Raw genomic sequence first — 27,467 nt, forward strand, 5'->3', positions numbered from 1 at the left:
AATGAAGTCACAACAACAATAAAGCAGACAGTCACTTGTATCTACATAAGTGAATCAATCATTATGTCTACACATATGTACGTACACGCAGCGGAGAAGCAACGCACAACCACATGCATATATCTGAGATACTCCCGAAAGTATGCAATAATTGTGCAAGTATCACTCACATATACACGCGCATGGGCCATGATAGAAACTATAAAAGCGTGCATCTGTAGTTACAGCTGAGTAATTTTATAGCTGATATCTAACTAGTAAGTTCTGGAAATAGAAGTGCCTAGAAATATGTCAACGAGGAAACCGCACAGTATAAAAGCAGCAACAGTGGAGGCACGACAATCAGTTTGATTTAAGCAAGCTATCAGTTGCGAAGTATAAGTGTACTTTCAAGTAGCCCAATAAAGACCATTTTTGCATTATTCAATAGTGGAGTTATTTATTCAACAGTTTAGTGATACGAACGTTAGCAAAAGATTTGGAATAAGCGGAATTTCACTAAATTCGTTACAATATATATCACCAAGTTTCATGTTTTTATATTGGAAACTAAGGGAGAAATGGCCAAAAATCTTTCTATCTGAACGATCGGTTTTTCAGGATATCTTCTATGATATATTAAAATATATATCACCGAGTTTCACGTTTGTACTTTCTAAATTGCGGCAGGAATGACCAAAGTCGTCTTATCTGAACGATCGGTTGTATGGGAGATATATGTTACAGTGGTCCGATCCTACCGCATTCGACAAATGTTTAATATAATACAAAAATACATCCTTGTGGCAAATTTCATTGATATATCTCAAAATTTGAGGGACTAGTTTGCGTTCAAACAGACAGACGAACAGACGGACAGACGGACATGGCTATATCAACTCAGTTCGTCGCCCTGATAAATGCGGTATACTTAATGGTGAGTCTATCTTCTATATTTCTCATTGTTACAAACATCGGACCAAAATTAATATACCATTTGAAAGTTATAATAAGATCAGCTGTACGTTCAGCTCAACAAGTCATACCACACACCCGTAAGAATAGCAGGTGTAATGGTATGCATGAGGGATGGCCTATAAGTTCGTAACTTAAGGTATTAAATTGCTGAAATATAATGATCAACATTTTTTATACTCAGCGTGCTTTGCACACAGAGTATATAACTTTCACTGGAGAACGGTTGGTTGTACAGGTATAAAGGAATCGAGATAGATATAGACTTCCATATATCAAAATCATCAGTATCGAAAAAAAATTTGATTGAGCCATGTCCAAGTACTTCACAATAACACTTCTACTTCTCAACAGATAGCGTGCTTAAATCAAACTGATTGCCATGCCTCAACTGGCGCTGCTTTTATACTCTTTGGTTTCCTCGCTTGCACATTTCTAGGCGTTTCTAGAATTTACTATTTGTTTACCAGCTATAAAATTACCAGCTATAACTACAGATGCACGCCTATAGCCTCTTATATGCGCGTGTATATGTGAGTGGTACTTGCACAAATGATTGCCTACTTTTGTGAGCATCTCAGATAAGATATATGCATGTGTTTGTGCCTTTCTCTCCACTGCGTGTACGTACATATGTGTAGATTAGGCCGGGTCGATTTGTGGGGAGGCAAAAAAATCGCCCATTACTCTGTGAAAATCATATTCTAGGGATCAAAATAAGAAACTTTGCCGAAGGAACCATACCTCTAAAACGAATTCTGATGTCCCCCCCTTTAGGTCGTAGGGGCAAATATTGAAAAATCCCACTTTGAAATGCCTGTTTTTTTCTTTTTGGAGTTTATTTTTCTCTTTAGAAATTTATTAAGTCAGAACATATGTAATTGAAAAATGAATTTAACTTAGTAATAGAAAAGAAATAAAAAAATTATTAGAAATTAGCGTTTTTACAACCCCCTTTTAAAACCAAGGCATCACTGTAATGCATTTGCATGTCGTAAACATAGTTGTGGGTTTTTTTATTCAACCGTTTTAAAAAATGAAGGTATCACTGTGACACAATTGCAGATCGTAAAATTACTTGTGTTGTTTTTTTTTAAGCCACCACAAGACACAGCAGGTAGAATTGAAATTGCCCCTACCCAAAAGTTCGATCCAAAGGGGGGGGGGGGGGGGGGGGGGGGGGGGGGAGGGAGGGGGGGCATCAGAAATCGGTTTTAGAGGTATGGTTCCTTCGGCAAAGTTTCTTATTTTGATCCCTAGAATATGATTTTCACAGAGCAATGAGCGATTTTTAAATCGACCCGCCCTAGTGTACATATAATGATTGTTCCACCGATGATTGCCTACTTTTGTGAGTATCTCAGATATATGCATGTGTTTGTGCGTTTTTCTCCGCTGCTTGTATGGACATATGGATAGACATAATGATTGATTTGTTGATGTGCATACAAGTCACTGCTTAGTATCGGCTTAGAGATTATAGTATCCCTTAGTGTTGCTAATATCCGTCACAATATATAAAATTTTGGAAAACACAAAAAACTTGATAATTTAGTAAATAATACACCTAGAATGTTGAAATTTGACATGTGGACTGATATTGAGACTCTTGATAAAAATTTGGAAAAATAAGCAAAATGGGCGTGGCACCGCCCACTTGTGATAAAATCATTTTATTATCAATTTTACAAATATTATCTATATATAAAAATGAAATGATGGCCGTTCCTGTCCATGTTTTGGGGCCGATACGAGGCCAATTTTATTCGTTATTTTTTCATATTATAGGGATCAAATAAGCGAAGGTTTTTAGCAAAAAAAATTTTTTTTAATTTCTAGGGTCTTAAGATATAGGTCAAAACGTGGACCCGGATAACCCTACGATGTGTTTGTATAATATAGGTACCAAATGGAAGCTTCTGATGAGTAATTTAATATGGGGTACTTTTCGTACCCCTAGGTGACTAAGGTCTCGAGATATTGGCCAAAGTGTGGACCAGGGTTCCCCAAGAATGTGTTTATCCAATGTGGATATTAAATTAAATCTGCTGATGTGACTAAGGTCTCGAGATATAGGCCAAAACGTGAACCCAGATACCCCTAGAATGTATTTATACAATATGGATATCAAATGAAAGCTGTTGATGAGTTCTTTAGCAGAGGGTAATTTTCATACATCTGGGTGACTAGGGCCCACAACGTGGATCAGAATAACTTTAGGATATGTGTTTTTACATTATGGGTATCAAAAGGAAGCTGTGCTGATGAGTGGTAATTTTCTCTGGGTGACGAGCGTCTCGAGATCATTTCATGTGTACAACATTTTTTGAATAAATATAAGAATTTTTCGATTTGTGTCGTGCAAATTTTTTTCGAAGGAGAGTAAACATAAACACCGAGGTTTGTACACTGTTTATGAGAGATGCTTCAGCACACATACAAAAACGTATGTCACATTTCGTTGCTGGCTGAACATTTCTACTGCTTTGTATTTGTACAAACGACGCTTATGTTCCGTTAATTTGTATGCAGTTCAACTGTGAGCAGTGTTCGGACTCCTACCACTAAAGTGGTACATCTACCACCTCTTTTCCTGAAATATAAGTTCTACCACTTCTACCATGCAAACTTAAAATTAGGTGGTAGATTTTTATAGAAGTTCTCTGAAGAAACCTTATTTTTTCACAATTATTCGGGAAGAAAATCAATGCAGTGGAACGGTTTTATAAAACTTAAAATAACGTCCAGCTTAGCTCTGATCACCATATTACCTCTTTTCCTTCAGGTTTTTAGTACAAAACTGCAACGTACACCTACCTATACATATGGGAAAAAGTTGTTATTATTCATTATATCAAGATATTTAAAATATAACCGAAATCTAAAAGGGGGCGTAGCACCTCCCATACAAATGGAAAATATCATGCTGCATATCTCTGGATGTAGTAATGGTAGGATAATGAAAATTGGTAAGGAGCTATACGACGTTAAGTCCTAACACCTCCAGTAAAATGTGGAATTTGGAAAAAAAGGGCTGTGGCACCTTTCCTACAAATGGGATTTTTCAGAACTATGGCTGCCGTACAAACTTAGGTTATTTTAAGATCTAAAGTTTGACTGCATTGTTGAGTTTGTCCGTTATTCCTTTTGGACGTTTAGTAATCTGCCGCCGTTAAAAAAATTTGTTAGCTTCAATCTATCTACATCTTCTATAAAAATCAAATTTTGTGTGTGTGTATGTTCGCTATGGAAACGTATTTCCCACACTTCAATTATCACTAAATTTGGCTATAGGTTCCTTCAATCAACGCGAAGGTGTTAGGCTAAAAATAATTTCTATATTCCATACAAATGGAATTTTTGGTACTGCATAGCTCTGAAGGTATACATGCCAGATCATTGAAATTAAGTAAGGAGTTATATGAGATCAATCCCTAACACCACCAAGAAAATGTGGAACTAGGAAAAAAGGGGGAGTGGCACCTCCCATACAAATGGAATATATCATACTGCATATCTCTGGATGTAGTAATGGTAGGATAATGCAATTTTTTAAGGAGCTATATGACGTTAAGTTCTAACAACTCCAGTAAAATGTGGAATTTGGAAAAAAGGGGCGTGGCACCTTCCCTACAAATGGGATTTTTCAGAACTATGGCTGCGGTACAAACTTAGGTTATTTTAACACCTAAAGTTTGACTGCATTGTTGAGTTTGGCTGTTATTCCTTTTGGACGTTTAGTAATCTGCCGACGTTAAAAAAATTTGTTTGGTTCAGTCTATCTACATACATCTTCTATAAAAATCAAATTCCTTATGGAAACGTATTTCACACACTTCAATCATCACCAAATTTTCGGTATAGGTTCCTTCGATCAAGACGGAGGTTTTTCATATTTCAGAATTAAGAATTTAAAATAAATTTTTTTTTTTTGGCTATGCAAACGAGCAATCTTAAATAAATAAAAAAAATCAATGATCGCATTCAAAACCAAATTCCTGGTGAAGTGACGAAATATAAATCGATCCACACAGTTACAGATGAAGATCAATTGTGAATTATCGAATTGAATTTCTAAACTCTTTAGAACCACCTGGAATGCCTGTGCATATATTAACTTTGAAAATTGGCTCACCAATCATGCTTCTTGGGAATTTAGACCCACCAAAATTGTGCAATGGAACCAGACTTTGTGTTAAGAAATTAATGTCGAATATAATCGAAGCAACAATCATCAGCGGTAAAAGCAAAGGTGAATATGTGTTCATACCACGGATCCCAATGATTCCTAAAGATTTGCTATTCAATTTTAAGCTCTTACAGTTTCCTGTACGCCTTGCTTTTGCAATTTCAATCATCAAAGCAAAAGGACAATCGCTTACTGTTCCAGGATTAAATTTAGAGAGTCCACGCTTTTCCCATGGACAGCTATATGTTGCTTGCTCTAGAGTTGGAACGCCAAAAAATTTCACCAAATATGCGTACAAAATTCAATTCAATTTACAGAGCAATAAACTAAATTATCAACAAACAAAACAGAAAAAACAACGCAACATTCAATCGATCTCGGGCGTTACAACGTACGCCGGGTATAGCTAGTTAAACATAAATCAAAAATCGTTAAACCTATCGTGGCAAAATTCGGCAGAGAGGTTGCCTTTACTATAAGGAATGCTTTGAAGAAAAATTAACGAAATCGGTTATGGACCACACCCACTTTTATATAAAAGATTTTTAAAAGGGTCGTGGACGAATAAAATAAGAATACATATCTTTGCAAAAAAGAGCTTTATATGAATGGTATTTCATTTCCCAAGTGGATTTATAACAATAAATAGGAAAAACTTCAAATTAAAAAAAATGGGCGTGGCACCGGCCCTTTTATGACTAAGCAATTTTCTATGTTTCTGGAGCCATAACTCGAAGAAAAATTAACGGATCGTAATAAAATTGCTACACAAATTTTCCCTATAGCAGGAAATATTTCTAGGAAAAATGGACGAGATCGGTTAAAGACCACGCCCACTTTTATATAAAAGATTTTTATAAGGGTCGTAGACTAGAATAATAAGCTATAACTTAGCAAAAATAGTTTTGAATCAATGATATTTCACTTATCAAGTTTTATTGTAAGAGGAAATGGGGAGAATTTTTTTTTTTTTAAACGGGCGGTGCCACGTGTTATGTAGAAAAGTAATTTATCTGAAATGAAATGTACAATTGAGTACTGAGTATATAATGTTCGGTTACACCCGAACTTAGGCACCTTTACTTGTTAAAGTTCATATTGAAATTTAAAGAAATAAAAATAATATAAAAAATGTTAAGCACTTCCTCTATATAAATGGACCAAAATCAGCGAAACATGTCTCCTTATAGAAAGACATATTCTTGCTAAACTTTTATTTTTAAATTTTGACAAAGAAATTGCAAAAATAGTGTAACGAATTTCGGGAAATACCGCTTATTCCAAACCTTCTGCTAACGTTCGAATCGCTAAACTGTTGAATAAATAACTCCAATATACAATAATGCAAAATGGTATTTATTAGACTACGTTGAGAGTACTTCACAATAACTCTTACTTCAGAACTAACTGCGTGTTTAAATCAAACTGCTTCCTGACTACTCAGCTTTTACTACTTTTATACTCCCTGTTGCCCCGTTCACCCATTTCTCCTAAGGTTTAGTAATTTCGTGAACTTCATGCTTGTTTACCAGCCATATCTAGGTATACCTGTAGTTTGTAACCATATTCGTGTGTATATGTGAGCAATACTTCGGCCGATGACTACACGTGCTTGTGCGTATCTCTCCGTTGCCTTTATATATGTGAGTAAATGATAATTGATTAGTTTACGTACGTAGGAGTGGCAGCTTGCTTTATTGTTGTTGTGTCTTTATTTACTTAGTATCAGATTAGTGATGTGAGTATCACTTAGTGATGATAATATTCGTCACAATAGGTATTTATGAGAAGTAAAAATATAAAAGTGGAGCGCACATTACTTGGATTGGAAAGTTGGTAGGAAAGGAGATATTATTAGTCAATCAATTGTGCTCGACCTTTATACTTTTAATTCTCTTAAATATCTATTTTTGCAATTTCTATGTCAAAATTTAAAAATCGAAGTTTAGCAAGAATATGTCTTTATATAAGGAGACAATTTTAGCTGATTTTTGTCCATTTATATAAAGGAAGTGCTGGAAATTATTTTATTTTATTTTTAAGTTAAGTTAAGTTTTACGCTTGTAGTTCAGTGAGAACTTAAAACATAAACATAAGAACATAAAAATCAATTCCGAAATTCCCTCCGTTCCGTTTGATTTTTCTAAATATCTCAGTCCGTGCGCTCCCTAGCGGCTGTCATCGGCCTCTGAATTAAGCTCAAAATTTTTAGCCTCTAGCTCATCGATAAGTTACTTAAAACCCGGTTTCAAATTTCCAAATTATTGTCTAATTTTTTCGATCCGTGCGGCACCTATCGGAATTTTTTTCTCCTTTTGTTTTTTGTCACGGTGTCTTAACCTGTCTCGGAGGTTTCATGTTTGTAGCTCAATGAGAAATTACTTTAAAATCGATTTCAAAACACCAAATTTCAAAATTCGTATCTAAATATTTCGATCCTTGCGCCACCTAATGGAATTTTTTTTCCTTTTCTTAAATTTTCTCGGCGTCTTATCCTATATGTGAAGTTTTACAGTTGGAGCTCAATGAGAACTTACATAAAAATTAATCCCAAAATTCCCTCCGTTTCGTACGATTTTTCTAAATATCTGATCCCGTGCGCCCCCTAGCGAATCTTTTTGTATCGTGTCATCGGCTGTCATCGACCTCTGAATTAAGTTTGAAATTTCAAGCCTCTAGCTCATCGAGAAGTTACATAAAAGCTGGTTTGAAAATTTTCAAATTCTGATGTAATTATTTCAATCCGTGCACCACCTAACGGATTTTTTTCCTTTTGTTGCACTGTCATGGTGCTCTAACCTATGTGTAAAGTTTCACGTTTGTAGCTCAATGAGAAGTTACTTAAAAATCGATTGCAAGATTTGTATGAAAAGCGGACAAACATTCAACCGACCTAATATAAAGGAATAAATTGGGACCAGATCGTCAGAATATATATAAATGCCACAGAAATAGAAAATTATACAAGACGTTGTTGGCTGTGTTAAATTTAAATATTTTATCAAATATAAAATAAGTGGCGCTCTTTATTATGACGGTATCCGCCGGATGCCTTTCAAGAGGAGGGAGGATGGATCAAAATAATTGGATAATTATTAAATTTAATTATTTATTAAAATTCTATTTAGTCCACCTCTTTTGAATATATTTGAATTGCCAATGTAAAGATAATTTGAAGAAAATATAAACAATTTACTTTTTTAATCCATATTCGATCCGATTTTCGATCCATATTCCCCTCAAAAGGAATTCGGCCGATACCGTCATAGACATGATTATAATACGGGATGCATCCGAAATTCCATGGAATAGCCGTCGTTGCAGTATTCGAGTAAAATAAATGCCACAAAGAACTGTATAAAAAATTTCAAGAAACGCACTGCAATTAAATAAACAAATATGTATGCCGAAAAATTTGCTTGCAGAGAAATAGCTGCGACAAAATTGTCGTGACAACAATGACAAAATTAAAAAGCTCTGTCGAGAGCAATGGTAGGGCAGACTTTGCTAAATTATTTGCATGATATTGAATACTAGCTTTACCCGGCGTACGTTGTAACGCCCGAGATCGAATGAATGTTGCGTAATTTTTTCTGTTTTGTTGGTTGATAATTTAGCTTATTGTTCTGTAAATTCCATTTGGTTCCATTGCACAATTTTGGTGGGTCGAAATTCCGAAGAAGCATGATTGGTGGTTCTAAAGAGTTTAGAAATTCAATTGGAAAATTCACAATTTGATCTTCATCTTTAACTGTGTCGATCGATTTATATTTCGTCACTTCACCAGGAATTTGGTTTTGAATGCGATCATTGATTTTGTTAACATGATCATTTCGGGGAGGTAAGATTGCTCGTTCGCATAGCCAAAAAAAAAAATTTAAGTTTAAAATTCTTAATTCTGGAATATGAAAAACCTTCGTCTTGATCGAAGAACCTATAGCCAAAATTTGGTGATGATTGAATTGTGGGAAATACGTTTCCATAGCGAACACACACAACCACACACACACACACAGAATTTGATTTTTATATATATTGATGAATCAATTAGTTCTCGCAAATTCATTTTGGGTGGTAATTGATCTATACTGGAACGATTTTCCGCCATCCTTTGCTAAATTTGTAATGGAGTAAACCCGTTTTTGGCGTTGTTCCACCTTCATTGTAATTTTTCGTTCTTTGTTTTTCACTAATTCTAATGATTTTTAAGTCTATAAATGCTATCTTTTAGCAAAAATAAGGAGGAAAATGATATTAGAAAAAGCGACAATGTGAAATACGACTGGTAAAATTTTGTCACTTTTTGAATAAGATTTGGCATAAAAAATATGAATTATTGTCCCTGTCAGCGCTATGAAACACTACTCTGCTGAATCTCTATAATGACTCATTGCCAACTAACTTTGCAAAAAAAAACTTATCAACCGCCCCTTGTTTGCATATATTTTGATATTCGCTTTATAGGGCAAGTGACGAGAAGCACTGCATATACATACATATGTATATCAACATATATATGTATTTTAGCTGAATGGCTTAACAATAGGTGGTATTCACTAATAACAAGCAAATGTTGTTGACTTTCTGAAAAATAGACAATTCAGATAGCTAAGTAAATAATTATCGTTCATTGTAATAAAAACTAAGTTATGAGGGCAATGAATGACAGTACATGAAAAATAATGTATGAAAAATCGATCGATAATAAAGTTATAAAATTTAATCTATCTATTAATCCAAGCTGTAAAATTGATAGCGAATGACGATAATGAGAGGAAAATTATATAATATATAAAAACAGCTGGTTTGTTCAAAGATAAAAAAATAAATTCATTTAGCACTAAAATATTCTCATAGTCATTATCTTATCAAAAGGCAACAACAAAATATGAAGTATGCATCCACTGGCCGATTATTTACTCTTTTGTTTCTTGGATTTCAAACAACCGGTGAAATGTTTTAAGCAACGAAGAGAAAATAAAGAGATTAGCTAGCGAGGTAGGTCAGAAAAGTATGAAGTGAAAAAGGAGGGGAAGGAGAACGAAAAAGGCAGAGAGATAGAGGAGAAACAGGGATAACAGGTAGAGAAAGGCATAATGGAAAGTAAGTAAGAGAAGGAGGGAGAAAAAGACAGAGAGCATGAAGTAGAGAAAGAGAAATAAAGCAGGAGATGAAGGAAGAGGAGTATAAAAGGAGGTAAGGGGAAGTGAGGCGGATGGGGGATGCTGATAACGAAAGCCAAAGAAGGGTAGACGGAGAGGTAAAGAGAAAAAAGGTACGGAGATGCAAAAGAAAAATAAGTAAAAAACATATTGAAGAGAAAAAACGGAGAAAAAATATATACATTATAAAAAGAAAGGAAAACCAGAAAATAAAATAAAAGAAAATAACAGAAAAGAAAAGGACAGCAAAGAAACGAAAAGAAAAGAAGAAAACAAAAGAAAAGAAAATAAAACAAAAGAAAATAAAAGATAAGATAAGATAAGATAAGTAAAGATAAGAAAAGAAAAGAAAAGAAGGGAAAAGAAAAGTGAGAGGATGTGAATTAGGCAAAGGAAAATGTAGAAGGGGAGCGAAGAAATGCGGAGAGCTAGCCGAAAAGAAAAATGGCAGAAAATTTGGGGAAAAGTAAAAGGGAAAAGGAGCGAGGAAAAGTGGGAAATTATTGGGCAGTTAAGGAGGTAAAACAGAGGAGAAATTAAACAAAAGAAAAAGGAGAATCGAAAACCGAAAGAAAGCGGTGTGCAGCGAGTCAAGGAACTAGGGAAGGAAGAACACATAACAAACAAATAAAAGCAACAGTGAAATGAAGAGCAAAAGTAAAGCTACAATAAGGGAGTACTATGCAATGGCTTGATTGCGAACAACACGCACCCGTCACAATCAATAAGTCACGTTGATTTCTTCTCCGCTGTCGCAGTGACTTCCTGTGATCTTTTAGTCGCTGTGAATAAAATAAATATACATGAAATTTGATATCTCTACTTACGGAAACAACGCATCACTAATCAGTTTTGTGTTCTGAATACGAGGATTGCTATTTATATTTTGAGCCTTGGCAACACTAATTGTGTGCCGGCGCCATCTGACGTTTTCAATTGAAAGTTTGACGTTTTTAAGCATAACCTTCTTCAAAAAATTTTGACATTTGAGCACAACTTGTGTTGTTTACAGTAACTTAAAAATTGTATCCCAGCGAGAAAATGGAATCAACTCGTGAAAATTCTCGTGCGATGATTTTTTACGACTTTCGACGTGGATTGACAAAAGCTCAAAAAGATGGTCGTGTCAATTGGTGTAAAGAAATGATCAAGAAATACAATCGCGGTGCATTAAAAGCTGTATATAACATCTACACAGGTGACGAATCTTGGATCTATGCGTATGAGCCCGAAACAAAACAGCAATCCACTGTATGGGTCTTCCAAGATGAGCCAAATCCGACAAAAGTGATTCGTGCGCGAAGCACTTCGAAGCAAATGATCGCCTGTTTCTTCGGAATAACTGGACGTGCCATTAGAGCATAGGTCGGCAGTTTTTTTTTTTTGTGAGGCTGTATTTGTGAATGCGAGAGTAACTTCGCTACAGTAAGCGTTGACAGATTGACGACGCCGTCGTCATTTTGACGATGTTCAACTAGAATGACGCTTGGACGATTTTCTAATGAAAAATGACGATTTAAGCCTGCCTTATATGTAAGATTTATTTTAAATATTGAAACACGAAGAAATGACATATATCAACAATCTATTGAACATTGTATACCTTATACTAAAAATATACTAAAAATATGCTAACTTTTGCTGCAGACGGAGCCAATAACATAAACCGGCTCGAAGCATTCGGTCGCCGGAATTTTTGAAAAAGAAATTCCTAACTTAATTACTTTTAAATGTATGTATATGTCCTTCTTTGACGATTTGCTCTTCGTATGCCTGCTTAAAGCTACATCAGTGTAGAAACATTGGTGCGCAATGTGTGTAATTACGTTTCCAATAGCCAAAAAAGATGCTACATCCATGTCAAACTAGCTGGCTATCCTTAGAGGCAGTAGTATACAGAGTATTAGAACTTTAGGAGCCATTAAAAATATTTTTAACTTCGCTGTTAATGTTGACAAAATAGACAGTGCAAAAACCGTTATTGATAACTTGGACGATATGAATGAAATTTATTTCTCCTTCCTGAAGTATATCCTTCAAAATATTAAAATAAATAAATGTAAGGCGCGATAACCTCCGAAGAGAGCTTCTCTTCCAATTTGCGTCGTACTCCTCTTGATTTTCCCTACAAATTGGCCGGACGGGACCTACATGTTTTATGCCTACTCCGAACGGCATCTGCAAGGCAGGTGAGTTTTCACTGAGAGCTTTTCATGGCAGAAATACACCCGGAGCGCTTGCCAAACACTGCCGAGGGGCGACCGCGCTTAGAAAAATTTTCTTCTAATTGAAAAGCCTTATTTCTAAAATTTTGATGTTGCTTTGCCCGAGGTGTGAACCCAGGGCATATGGTGTGGTATGCGGAGCACGCTACCATCACACCATGGTGGCCACCAAATCAAAATTCAAAGTTAGTAAAATTTTCCAGAATGAGGGGCTTCATGTACATAATATGTATTCAGAAATAAAGACTTTACTTAAGTATATTGTATAATTTTGTAAAGTCGGAATGTATTACATTAGATAACATAGAAATTTTAGATTATAAAAATATTTCAAATATATTGCAAAGTGATCAGATTTTTGTAAGAGTTTATGCGATGGATAAGCTTGTCATCTCTAACATTTCCGAGCAAGAAGAAGCGAAATTTAAATAAGATTGTGTTATTTTTTATATTGAATTGTGTGATCAAATTGGAAAGCGTTTTGATTTTAACAATTTTGTTCTTCAAAGCTTAAGTTGCATGGATCCCAAAGAAGTTGCTGCAAAAAAATTGATTCTTTGATCAGAAAATTCTGCAGGATATTGATAGCGAGTATAGGGAATTAATTTTTTTAGAATTTAAGACATACTAGAGTAAGAGCCCGTGACGGCCAGACCTTTGTCATTTTATAAAAGTTGAAATTTCGTCAGTGCATACTTCCAACTGAAGCAGGAGCGAATACAAAATCTTTAAAAAAACCTTTTTGAAATTTTGTTTGCCGTCGAAAACTTTCAGCTTTCATTTTATGAAAAAGTACAGTTTCGCATTACAAAAAGTGTCTGGCTGGACAAAGCCACTATGGAAAGTGTCTGGCAATAAGACTAGTGGCTTCTTATATCTTGACGAAGACCATATATGAAAATCAGTCTTTATAAAATGACGAAAGAAAGGTTTATTTTTCTGCAAAATTTTTGCACGATATCTGTTAAAGCCACCATGACTCAAGTTTAATAATAGACCAACGATCCTGCTTCAGTTGGAAGTATGCACTGACGAAATTTCAACTTTAATAAAATGACAAAGGTGTGGCAGTCAGGGCTCTTAGACTATATTTTGAAGACATTTCTAAGGGTCCTCCAGAAGTGTTTTGAAAAACTATTTCTACTATCAAAAGAGCTGACTCTACATACGCTTTTTCTAATTTATGTCCATTCGTTGCAGGTCAAAGTGCTTGCCACACTCTTCAACGAATGTAGAACGAATTATTTCTAAAATAAAATTTTAACAAAACAAAAATCCGAAACCGTCTGGAAATTGATACTTTAAAAGGAATATTGCCAGCCCAAGATTATTTAAAATTGAATAACTTTTGCTGTCATAATATTGAATAAATATGCTAAATGTTTGTTAATAATAATTGTTAAAATGACTGAAAACAAGTACCTTTTGTATGTAATACAAAATTTATCTTTTAAGACATTTTTGTTATTTACAACAAAAAATAACAATCAAAGACAATTTTCAGAAAATCGTTTTTAAAGTTAATATTGTTGAATGAAATCCGGCGATCTCATTTTGGTTTCCGGCGAATACAATCGTACGTCCCCTGGTAATAACCCAACTTCGGCCTAAAGCGCCAAATACACGACACGAACATTTCCGCGAACATTCCCGTTATGTCATGTTTCTGCGACCTTTTCTGTCGTGTATGGTGGTGTTTGCCAGTTCGCGCAAATGTTCGCCAAAAATCAAAATATTTTAATTTTTGGCGAACATTTGCGCGAACTGTTCGTGCGTGTATGGCGAAATAGCTCATAATCGTAGTAATTTCTGAACGGAACAGACGTGCGCGGAAAAGTAAAATGGACAATAAAAATTTTCTGAGTGAATTCATTGAAGAACTGCTCGTTTTTTAAACCATTCTTTGCACCAAATTCTATTTTTTGCGATCTTCTCTCTTTTTTTTTACGCTTAATTGCCACAGCGAGCAATATTGCTGCAGCACAATTGTTGTCCATATTCATCGCTGTCTGAAAGAGAACTAATGTTCGGCCAAAAGTTCGTATGGTGTATGGCCAAAGCTGCGAACAAGATTGCGGAATGTTCGCGGAAATGTTCGTGTCGTGTATTTGGCGCTTAACTCAACTTTGGTTGTTACCATAGATATGACGATTTCTGACAATTTTTTGGGCGGCGTCTGACGACTTGGAAAAAAATATGTGACAACGCTGGCTACAGTGGTGCTAAGAACAAAATGTTCGCGTCAGTTGCTTAACCGACAGCAAGGAAGTAACAACGTGATCGCTTTAGCGCAAAAATTGCATGATAATATTTATGCGCAACCTAAAAATGACTGATAAAACATTTTTTCATGATTTCAGATCCCCTTGGGAAAATGCAATGTCTCTTATGTCACGCTTCTATTTGGAACCGGGGATATAATATCAAGAGACATTATAATTCTTTTCATAAAGATTTTGATAAATATGAGGGTTTGGAAAGAGACAATATTTTTTGGGGGGAAAAATATGCTTTTGCGAAAGTATAAAGAATGGGTTTCCCAAAATGGTAATGAAAATTGCAGAAATGCGGAAACCATGTTAAAAGGGATCTGTCAAGCTTTATAAGCACAATCATACTTACGAAGGGAAGACCTGTTTCAGAAGGCGTTTTTATTAAAGAAATCGTTCTACAAATTTTAGAAAAACTCCATAGCTCTCTATACGCTTTTTTTGAAAAAGTTCCTCTCTAAGCCAGAACTTTAACCAGAAATATAGATGAAAAGATTAATCACTGCACATTTTTTTCCATATGCTTGGATGAAAGCACTGACATAAACGACATATGTCAAATGGTCATTTGTGTTCGATGCGTAGACTCCAACTATGAAACTTTCGAATCAATGCTTTCGTTAGAAAGTTTTCATGGTAATGTAACAGGAAGGTTAATATTTGAAACTATCCACCAAAAATTTCTTTCTGAAGTGGACCTAAGTAAGTTTGCCGGGGTATGCACGGATGGGGCAAACGTCATGACTGGTAAAATAGGTTTCGTAGGACAGTTGGAGAAGCATGGTATTAATGTTAGCTCCTTCCAATGTATTATGCATCAACTGTCTTTTGCTTCCAAATTTTTGAGCATGCTTTCCTATATGAAAACTGTAGAGCAAATAATTAATAAAATAAGGGGGGTCATCATTCACTTACCCATCGGAAATTTAAGGAGTTTTTAAAAACTTCAAAGGCTGAATACAACGACCTTAAAATGTTCACCGAAGTACGATGGTTAAGCCGTGGTGAATGTCTGAAAAGATTATTTGCTCTGAAGAATGAAGTGCTACAGTTTTTAAAAGTGGAGAAATTGGATGAAACAAAAGAATTAATGCAGGCCTTGGAAGATAGCGAATTTATTTTTAATTTGGCTTTTCTTTCTGACTTATGTAATTATTTAAATAAGCTCAACTTGAAATTACAAGGAAAGGAAAAAACTTTAACAACATTATTCAGAGAAGTTATTCATTTTCAAACTATTTTATTTTAACTACTTTCTGAAATCAAAGCGGGGGATTATTCAAGTTTTCTCCAAACCCACACCTTAATTAACAGTATTGATATTTTAAAAGTAAACAATGAACACACGAAGTTATTGGACCCCCCCTTTTTCAACTTTGAAAACAGATTTCAAGACTTTCAAAAAATTAAGCCTTTAATTGACATATTTCAAAGTCCGTTAGCTTGTGACATAACCCAAAATTCATTTGAAATTCAAAAAGAATTATTAATTCTAAGAAGCGAAATGTCAGTTAATGATGAAACAGATATTACCAAATTTTTTACAAATCTTACAGAAATTTCCCTTAAGATTTTGTCATTTTTCCCATCAACATTCTTCTGTGAGCACATTTTTTCTGACATGAAATTCATCTGTTCAAAGCAAAGGGGCAGATTGACTTCCAGAAATTTGTCAAATGCATTGCTAACAAGAAATTGCCATAAAAGTATATATCTGTGGACATTTGACAAAACAACTTCTCTCGAAATAAGACAATTCTCCAAGATTTTTATCATATATATGAAATTTCAAGGCGCATATTTCTGTCTTATAGTCATATTCCTGGACTGTTAGTTCAAAAGTTATAACGGCCATCAAAATAACTTCTTTTGTAGTTTTTCACAATTACGTGTGGCAAAAGAGCTTGTCTCGATTAAGTTGGAATTTCCAACGTAAAAATCATAACGGAAATGTTTCAAAAAAAACTTGTCTCTGTTTATCGTTTGAGTAACTTCAACAATTTTAATTTGACAAAACAACTTGTTTCGATTGAAGTTCTTTTGTCAAATGCATGCTTAAAAAAACTGCTTTCTTAATTTGAACAAGCTGATTTGTCAATCATTCAGTTGCCAAATGAAATTGTGACAGAACATCTTGCATCAATACAGGTTACTTATTGCGAAAAACAGTGTAAAAAGTGAAATCTTATTTGCAGAGAAGTGCTTTAGCTAAACGTATAAAAGTAAAATAAGCAAATTCAAGTTGCTTTTCGAAAATAAAACAAGTTTTATTGAAAACAAGTAAGGAAAGTTAAGTTCGGGTGTAACCGAACATTACATACTCAGTTGAGAGCGAAGGTGACAACATAAGGGAAAATAACCATGTAGGAAAATGAACCGAGGGAAACCCTGGAATGTGTTTGTATGACATGTGTATCAAATGAAAGGCATTAAAGAGTATTTTATGAGGGAGTGGGCCATAGTTCTATAGGTGGACGCCATTTAGGGATATAGCCATAAAGGTGGATCAGGGTTGACTCTAGAATGCGTTTGTACGATATGGGTATCAAATGAAAGGTATTAATGAGTATTTTAAAAGGGTGTGGACCTAAGTTCTATAGATGGACGCCTTTTCGAGATATCGCCGTAAAGATGGACCAGGGGTGACTCTAGAATGCGTTTGTACGATATGGGTATCAAATGAAAGGTGTTAATGAGCATTTTAAAAGGGAGTAATCCTTAGTTCCATAGGTGGACGCCGTTTCGAGATATCGCCATAAAGGTGTCCCAGGGGTGACCCTAGAATTTGTTTGCACAATATGGGCATCAAACGAAAGGTGTTAATGAGTATTTTAAAAGGGAGTGGGCCTTAGTTCTATAGGTGGACGCCGTTTCGAGATATCGCCATAAAGGTGGGCCAGGGGTGACTCTAGAATTCGTTTGTGCAATATGGGTATCAAACGAAAGGAGTTAATGAGTATTTTAAGAGGGAGTGGGCCTTAGTTCTATAGGTGGGCGCATTTTCGAGGTATCGCAATAAAGGTGGACCAGGGGTGACTCTAGACTTTGTTTGTACGATATGGGTATCAAATGAAAGGTGTTAATGAGTATTTTTAAAAGGGAGTGGGTCTTCGTTTTATAGGTGTTCGCCTTTTCGAGATATCGCCATAAAGGTGGACCAGGGGTGACTCTAGAATTCGTTTGTGCAATATGGGTATCAAACGAAAGGAGTTAATGAGTATTTTAAGAGGGAGTGGGCCTTAGTTCTATAGGTGGACGCCTTTTCGAGATATCGCCATAAAGATGGACCATGTGTGACTCTAGAATGCGTTTGTACGATATGGGTATCAAATGAAAGGTGTTAATGAGTATTTTAAAAGGGAGTAATCCTTAGTTCCATAGGTGGACGCCGTTTCGAGATATCGCCATAAAGGTGGGCCAGGGGTGACTCTAGAATTCGTTTGTGCAATATGGGTATCAAATGAAAGGAGTTAATGAGTATTTTAAGAGGGAGTGGGCCTTTCTGGACCAGGGGTGACTCTAGACTTTGTTTGTACTATATGGGTATCAAATGAAAGGTGTTAATGAGTATTTTTAAAAGGGAGTGGGCCTTCGTTCTATAGGTGTTCGCCTTTTCGAAATATCGCCATAAAGGTGGACCAGGGGTGACTCTAGAATGAGTTTGTACGATATGGGTATCAAATTAAAGGTATTAATGAGAGTTTTAAAAGGGAGTGGTGGTAGTTGTATATGTGAAGGCGTTTTCCAGATATCGACCAAAATGTGGACCAGGGTGACCCAGAACATCATCTGTTGGATACCGCTAATTTATTTATATATGTAATACCTGCCAAGATTTTAAGGGTTTTTTATTTCGCCCTGCAGAACTTTTTCATTTTCTTCTACTTAATATGGTAGGTGTCACAACAATTTTATAAAGTTTTTTCTAAAGTTATATTTCGCGTCAATAAAATAATCCTTACCTTACCATGTTTCATCCCTTTTTTCGTATTTGGTATAGAATTATGGCATTTTTTTCATTTTTCGCAATTTTCGATATCGAAAAAGTGGGCGTGGTTATAGTCGGATTTCGTTCATTTTTCATACCAAGATAAAGTGGGTTCAGATAAGTACGTGAACTGAGTTTAGTAAAGATATATCGATTTGTGCTCAAGTTATCGTGTTAACGGCCATGCGGAAGGACAGACGGAGGACTGTGTATAAAAACTGGGCGTGGCATCAACCGATTTCGCCCATTTTCACAGAAAACAGTTAGCGCCATAAAATCTATGCGCCTACCAAATTTCAAAAGGATTGGTTAATTTTTGTTCGACTTATGGCGTTAAAAGTATCCTAGACAAATTAAATGAAAAAGGGCGGAGCCACGCCCATTTTTAAATTTTCTTTTATTTTTGTATTTTGTTGCACCATATCATTACTGGAGTTGAATCTTGACATAATTTACTTATATACTGTAAAGATATTAAATTTTTTGTTAAAATTTTACTTAAAAAAATTTTTTTTTTTAAAAGTGGGCGTGGTCCTTCTCCGATTTTGCTAATTTTTATTAAGCGTACATATAGTAATAAGAGTAACGTTCCTACTAAATTTCATCATGATCTCTTCAACGACTGCCAAATTACAGCTTGCAAAAGTTTTAAATTACCTTCTTTTAAAAGTGGGCGGTGCTACGCCCATTGTCCAAAATTTTACTAATTTTCTATTTTGTGTCATAAGTTCAACTCATCTACCAAGTTTCGTCGCTTTATCGGTCTTTTGTAATGAATTATCGCACTTTTTCGGTTTTTCGAAATTTTCGATATCGAAAAAGTGGGCGTGGTTATAGTCCGATATCGTTCATTTTAAATAGCGATCTGAGATGAGTGCTCAGGAACCTACATACCAAATTTCATCAAGATACCTCAAAATTTACTCAAGTTATCGTGTTAACGGACGGACGGACGGACGGACGGACGGACGGACGGACATGGCTCAATCAAATTTTTTTTCGATCCTGATTATTTTGATATATGGAAGTCTATATCTATCTCGATTCCTTTATATATGTACAACCAACCGTTATCCAATCAAACTTAATATACTCTGTGAGCTCTGCTCAACTGAGTATAAAAAATGGGTAGAGGTAAAAAATTAGTGGCTTTAGCCCAAAAAATAAAAGTGATATATCCCTAGTAAAAGTGTGCAAAATAAAAAAATAGTTCATCCGTTTAGCTTCGTGGATGGTGAAGTATTGAATGAACTCCCAAATGAAACAGCTTCATCCTATAATGTGCTATTCGATACTAATAACATTTCTATGTTGCGACAACATCTAAATACTTCCCAATTTAGGAGCATTGAAAGCGACCACTCAGAAGAAGATATATTTCATGAAACTGATTACAACGATTTAGATTATGTACCTTCGAGCATTTCTAGTCATAATACTACATCGGAAAGTATCAGAATGATGGAAGGTGTAATTGAGTCAAACCTTAGCGATACAGTTTCACCACAATTTAATGAGGATGTACTTCTGAATAACTCGAAGCCAACAAATTTTAAGAAAACTAATAAACTAAACAAAAATTTGGGAAAGGAATATGTTACATGGAAGAATAAGACAATTCCAGCAAAGAAAACTGAAAAATTAGTCGATTGCTTTAAAATGTGTAATACAAAAATCACCGTGGACCAACAGGAAAAAATATTCAAAGTCTACTGGAAACTCGGGGATTATAAAAAGCGACGCTATTATCTTGCTCGTATGATACACATAGAGCCCAAAAAAACTGAAACGCTTAAAAAAGCCTCAAATCAAAGAAATCGACAGTTTGTTTATTTTTTAAAAATATTTGGTGAAACGGATCAAAGTATTAAAACTGTATGTCGTCAAAAGATCAAAGGCCATTTTGGTGGAGATATCGCAAATGACCAACGAGGCAAGCATTCTCCTCATCATAAGTTGTCAATCGAAAAATATAATGAAGTACTTGCACATATACACAGTATACCTAAGTACCAAAGCCATTACAGTCGTCGTCACACTAGTCAGCTATACTTCCAGCGTGGCCCAAACCTTGCTCACTTATATAGATTGTATAAAGAAAAGTATTCTGAACCGGTTTCAGAAACAAAATATCAAGAAATATTTCGACGATTAAATATAAAGTTTAAGAAGCCTCAAGTTGATCTTTGCAATAAATGTGAAATCCTAAAATCCCGTGTAGAAAACACGACGGAGGAAAATGAAAAGAAACAACTATCAATGGAACAAAAAGCACATCACGATGAGGCAGATTGCAAAAAAACCGACAAAGAGATAGCCATTAACCATGGGAATGTAAAAATGTTTTCGTTTGACTTACAACAATGTTTGCCAACTCCGTACCTACATGCTTCAATGTTTTTTTATAAACGTCCATTATGGACTTTCAATTTAACAGTGCACGACGGAGAAACGAAAAAAGCAAACTGTTACATATGGCACGAAGTAATTGTAAATGATATTGGCTCCTGCATTTTTAAATGTTTGATGAGCCTGCCAGAATCTATTAGTCATGTTATTATGTAAAGCGACTCATGTCCGGGGCAGAATCGTAACTCTTATATTTCAGCCATGTTTGAACAAGTTATCGAAAAACATCCTAGTATAGCGGTTATAGACCATAAATTCCTAGTTGTGGGACACACGCATCTTGAATGTGATTCCGTTCATGCACAGATTGAAAGGAAAAAGAAAAATATGTCAGGATCCATTCAGCATCCGCACGACTGGGCCAACCTTATAGCTGCTACAAGTAGTAAATACGTCGTACATGAAATGAAGCAGGAAGAGTTTTTTGACTTCAGTGCCCTCCTTAAAATGAACTACACTTGGAGAACGACAAACGCAAAAGGTAATTTTCAAATCGTAACTTATAAATTTCAAATTTTTCATTATTAAACATATTATGATACTTATTTAAATGTATATATTTAGTCTATTTATTTAATCTCGTCAATTTCAGGTGACAAGTTTGAGTGGAAAAACGTTCGCTGGATGCGCTATGAGAAACAAAAGCCTGGAGTTTTACAATATAAGACGTCTTTGAAACCAGAAGTGGAATTTAATGAGTTAAACATCAACCCACGTCGTCCAGTAAATTCGATTCCTATATTGCCGAGCTATACATCTTTGTTGACTATAACAAAAAACAAAAAGAAAGATTTATTGGATATGCTGCCCCTGATCAACACCGATTTTCATAATTTTTATAGACATTTACCAGCAGAAGGTGAATGCGAAGTCGAAGCTGATTCGGACCTAGATGATATAGAGTATACTTAATAATAATTATTATAATTATTTTCTATACTTACATATGCATATGCAAATAGTAATTTAATATTATACGCGATGTTTTTGAATTTTTTAATTAAAAATAAATGGAATATTTTCTTTATTTTAAAACAAGTTCATTAATAAAATTAATTCAAAGATAAATGTCGCTAGAAAAAAATTTTAATTTGGCTTTTTTTTTTAATTGGCTTTCGTCAAAAAAACTTGTGTCGACATAAGACAAAAAAACCATGTCCTATTTTACAAAAATGAAATTTGAAAAAACAGCTTACTTACTTATTTGTTTTGTATTTATTTAAAAAAGTAAAAGGTTTAAAATAAATCAACTGATTGAAGAACACTTCGTTAATTACCAGTATCCAGGTATCAGCGATTTTGTCCTTTATATATAAGGAATCTTTATAGTGGAAGGCCCTAAACACGTTTTTTGCTCTCCTGAAGTTTGCATTTTTGAAACAGGTTATTTTGTCAAATGTCCACAGATATGTTAATGAGAGCATGAAAATTAAGAATAATATTTTTTGCGGCGCTAAGAAACACTTCCGTTTTGATGAAAACTCAAAGCGAAGGTGTTTTTGGGTGCCGAGGAAAATATTTCATTTTAGAAAAAATCTGCTCCTACGCATTAGAGCAACGAAGAACGGTGAATTCCGAATGGTACACAACCATTAGTTTGCCAGTAATGCTTGGTGAAATACGGAGGAAGAAGCGGCAACGAAGGATCATTCTTCATCATGACAATGCCAGCTCTCACACAGCGGCTGAAACAACCGTCTATTTGACTGGCCAAAACGTCGAATTAATGAGTCACCCTCCGTACAGCCTTGATTTGGCGCCAAATTACTTCTTTTTATTTCCGCAAAACAAGAATAAATTGCGTGGTCAACGTTTTTCGGCGTCTGAAGAAGTCGTTGATGCATTCAAAAACCATGTTTTGGAGATACCTCAATCGGAGTAGAAAAAGTGCTACGAAAATTGGTTTGAACGCATGCAAAAGTATTGATTATCATGGAGAATACTTCGAAAAACAATAAAGCCATTTTCGATAATAAATTACTGTCTTTTCATTATTAGGCTCAAAATATAAATAGCAACCCTCGTAGGGCTGATCACATTCACGACGGCGGTGTAGGCGCCATACCTGTCATATTATTTTTACACATGTTCTTATGAGTGTCATTACTTTCGGCGCGACACAGTGGCACGACAATCAATCACGAAAGCTGTTGTAGCCAAATTAAACCTAATTCTATTTTTGGGAAGCGACAGTGAGTGGCGTCCAATAAAAACTAAAATAGAAGTAAATAACAGATAATAAAAGCTAAAATCCTTCTTTTGGGCGTTTTTTAAACATAATATTTTTTTCTAAATTTTTCGCTTCTGTTTGCTGTAATTTATATTGGTGGCTGCCGCTTTTTAAGGTAATTAAGAAGCCAATGCTTGGCTACGGTTGTCGTCAAGCTTTGCTTTATTGTGGTTGTGGTCTGTAGACGCCGTGTTGAATGTAATCAGCCCTAATGCGTTCAATTAAGCTCTTTTTTATCCACGTAATGTATATAGGTTGAAAGTAGTTAGGTACATATAGGAAACTGGTTTTATTACTAAATTTTCTTTATTATATACTAAAGTACATCTTCCAAGCTTTTTTGCTTTGTTTTAAGTCTAAAATATTTGCACTCGCCGGTTATATATGTAGATATATGTATGTTTGTAGATTTTTATGAATTGTACATTTGTTCAACATTAAATACTTGTTTCTAGTTACATTCCATTTAAATTATTTCTTGCTTCCTTTTATTTTCATTACTCACAAGTTTGCGATAATTGAAGTTATACCAAAACTTTATTTCTATTTTTATAAAATTATTAAATACAACAACAAAGATTTACTTAGCTAACATTTAAAAAAAAAAAAGCAATTTGTGATCGTTAAAGATCAGACAAGCAGCCGCAACAAGTTCGACAGCAAACGCACCTCACAGCTTCGAGTTCCACTTGACCGCAAACTCTCTCTCCCTTTTTAGCTTACGTGTAGGCGGTTCTTTCCAACCATTCATCCATGCTAAATGTCGCACGATTCATGTCATCGGTATCGCGTTCGCGGAATATGTCAATATATGACTTAGTCTTAACCGCACACATCAGAAAATCATCAAAGGTAATTTTACCTTCGCGTGATGTATAACGACGTCCCAACGCGTTCAACACACGATTATTTAAACGATAGCCAGCTGAATTGAGCGCATCACGCAGTTGGAAACTTTCTATTTCACCATTATGATCACGATCATAAAATTTGAATACGGCCTTCCATTTGGCAATATCGGTAAGTAGCGCTTCGAACTCTTCAAAGCCCAAATTACCCGATTGATCTTTATCCATCATAGCCACCATTGAACGGCAAGCATCTTTCGAAAATGTATTACCATCGATCATAACATCGCGCAACGAGTGATCAAGTATGCGTTTGAGTTCCATCCAATCCACTTCCATATCGCTACCAGCGATACTCTTAAATAGTCGACGCAAATTTTCACGTTGTGGATCTTCTTCACGCGGTGGCGGTATGTTGGGTTTAATGCGATCATCCACATCACAATAACCCACTGAATCATCATTTTCATCCATGGAATTCACTGTCTCAGAGAAGACACGTATTATGTACTCACCCTCTTCGTTGGGATCAAAGGTGGATGGTACAATTAGATAATTACCAGGTGGTAACTTGAAACGCGCACAAATCTCGCGTGTATTAATGAAGTGTGGTGAACGCGCTACGGAGGCGCGATATTTGAAAAAATTCAAACCTTGTGGGCGTGTCTCCATATCACGATCAGTCAAATGATAGATAGCAAACCCGATCGTTAAACATTCCATGCCACGATTACGTTTCGAACGCCGATTCTTTTGCATCAACGCAACTATAACGGTGCATTTGCCATCATCATCATCATCATCAGGATCGGTTAGCGTTATAACATACTGCGGATTACTCCAGAATGTCTCGAGGAAATTACGGCAACCGCCTGCGGTCACATTAGCAGTCCATTCACCTTCGAACATTTGCATTTCCCATTTACGTTTGCCATCATGTTGTTGATCTTCAGTTAGTGAGTCTGGTGAGAGATTACATATTTCAACACGATCGAAATTGTTGAGAAACTCTTGAAAGGGCATCCAAAATTCGCCATCGGCATCGAATGTGAGACCCAACTCTTGCTTTTGCGCTTCGGGTATATAACGCCATTCAGGTGAATTATCACTAAATGGACCATTCCACTCGGCATCATTACCCCATGGATTGCGTAATCGAATCATTGGTAACTTCCCATGCCTATTTGGTGTGTGTATGTCAATCATACATACCCGCGATATCGAATAGGCGTGTCCACGTATGAGGCCTTGTGGTGTTTCAGCCTCAAATACATTCGGATCGGGTTCTAATGAGCAACCCATTAAAGAATTACGATTCATGGCTTTATCGAGTATGTTGAAAAGATTTGGCGGCGCCTCTTTCAAGTCATACCATTCAGTAACACCGCCTGTAAAGTCTTCCATCGCTTCGCAAGTTGTACCGCCTTTGAGCGCCTCATACGAACCATGCAACTTAGCATAGGCTTTCTCCAGTAATGCGCTCCAAAACTCATTACGTTCGGTTGAATGCATATAAATTAATTCACCACGATATGTGGGCAAACGATCATCCACCACAACCTCTACCCATTTGCCATATTGCCAGAACGAGAAATGAAAGATACCAGCATAACTTTCTTCAAAATTTTGATCAGGTGGCACAACGCGAAAGAATAAATTCGGATCGGAAGTTAAATTTGCTGCTGCTGCCAGAAGCCAACAATCGCCCAATTCACCTTGCTGCACATCAAAACGTGAATAGCCATCCACGAAGAATTGCGGATCATCAGTTATTTCATGCGGACGCAACCATTCAATATAACGATCGGGGCGTCGTGAAAACATTAGTGAGTCATTGTTTGCTGGAAAATCGGGATCTTCAAAAAGTGTGCCATTATCTAGGCAGCTGTTGCGTAGCGTATCGTATGGCACATGTGCGTCATCTTGTACACCACGCGTTTCACGTATCTTCTCTTTCATCCAAAACATATTCTCATTTTCGGGTACTTTGACCGCCGAAAATGGTATCTCTGGCACCCCCACTGATGGTTCTTCATTGTGCGTTGGTAGCGTTTCATTTGCTGATTCACTCACTACACAACCACCACCACCACCATATGTTGGCATTGCACCATCTGGTAGCATTGGTATTGTTGGATAAAGGCTGGATGCTGATGTTGGCGGTGGCACACTATATGGTAGCGGCATACCGCTTGGCATTGATGTTGGATAGGGAAGCGCTGGTGCTGTCGCCGCACCAAATGTTGGATATGCTGGCTCTGCATTAGAAGAACCAAGGGCGGACGGATATGGCGCCGTCGCTGCTGCTGCTGCATATGGTGCATACGGTTGCGGCATCATGCCACCATTGGGGTAGAGTACATTTTGTGCTGACTGTCCCAAGGTCGGATATAACGACTGTTGTTGTGGATATGGTGCTGTTGAGGCTGATGGATATGGAGCTGTTGATGCTGGTGGATATGGTGTTGAATTTGCTGCACCTGGTGGCATTGGCATACCATAGGTTAGACGTGCTGCATCTGGATCTGGTGGAGCTGTTGGATAGGGCAGCGCTGGATATAGACCCGGTTTTGGTGTATCACTATCACTACGTTCATTTTTGTTATAGCCCAATGCTGCTAAGTTCACTAAACCGATTCCTGTGGAATGGTAATTTTTTGGAAAATAGTTTCTTGGATCGTACATTTTTTTGTCTAGTAAAATTGCGTAAATCTCTAAATTTAAATTTTTAATTTGTCTTTATTTTCTTGCTTTAAAAAATTTGACACTATTATAAATCGATACAAGCGCGTTGTAGTGGCACAAACGTTTCACTTCATCACACAGTTTCCACATACTAATTTCAACGCATACAATGACACGAGATTGAGAACTTTTTTGCCGTCAATGACTGGTTGGAAAACTGACTGGTCGTGTGAGTCAACACAGCGTCGCATGCGCGCGTATTTTTTCAATTAGTTGTAGCTAAGGGTAGGTAGTAGTGTGATTCACAGTCGCGAAGTCGAAATATGCAAGTAAACGAAGAGAACTCTATATTTTTACTGCTCTCAAACTGTTTATTTTCATTTTTCATTTGCTTCTTTCTTCACACACATTTCGTTAAGCGCCAAATACACGACACGAACATTTCCGCGAACATTCCCGTTATGTCATGTTTCTGCGACTTCTGTCGTGTATGGTGGTGTTTGCCAG

At 36.0% G+C, this 27,467-nt stretch overlaps 2 protein-coding genes across 6 annotated transcripts in view; both read right to left on the reverse strand.

Moving 5' to 3' along the window:
- The window catches only part of drongo (Arf GTPase activating protein drongo), a 275,048-nt gene that overhangs the window by 81,531 nt on the left and 166,050 nt on the right, over nucleotides 1-27,467 (reverse strand). Inside the window, exon 1 of one of the 5 annotated variants that reach the window (XM_067767000.1) lies at nucleotides 15,716-15,734. The exons of the other annotated variants lie outside the window; for them this stretch is intronic. The gene's annotated coding sequence lies outside the window, so the exon portion shown is untranslated. Of the gene's footprint in view, nucleotides 1-15,715; nucleotides 15,735-27,467 lie in introns of those variants that run through there. 5 annotated transcript variants of the gene reach the window in all.
- Nucleotides 22,182-27,222, reverse strand: CalpB (Calpain-B). The gene has a single exon (XM_067767003.1). It carries the CDS (start codon nucleotides 26,958-26,960, stop codon nucleotides 24,147-24,149), a length of 2,814 nt encoding a protein of 937 aa, XP_067623104.1. The 5' UTR covers nucleotides 26,961-27,222; the 3' UTR covers nucleotides 22,182-24,146.

The sequence above is a fragment of the Eurosta solidaginis genome, chromosome 2, assembly GCF_040869045.1.
Source record: "Eurosta solidaginis isolate ZX-2024a chromosome 2, ASM4086904v1, whole genome shotgun sequence".
Classification (NCBI taxonomy): Eukaryota; Metazoa; Arthropoda; class Insecta; order Diptera; family Tephritidae; genus Eurosta; species Eurosta solidaginis.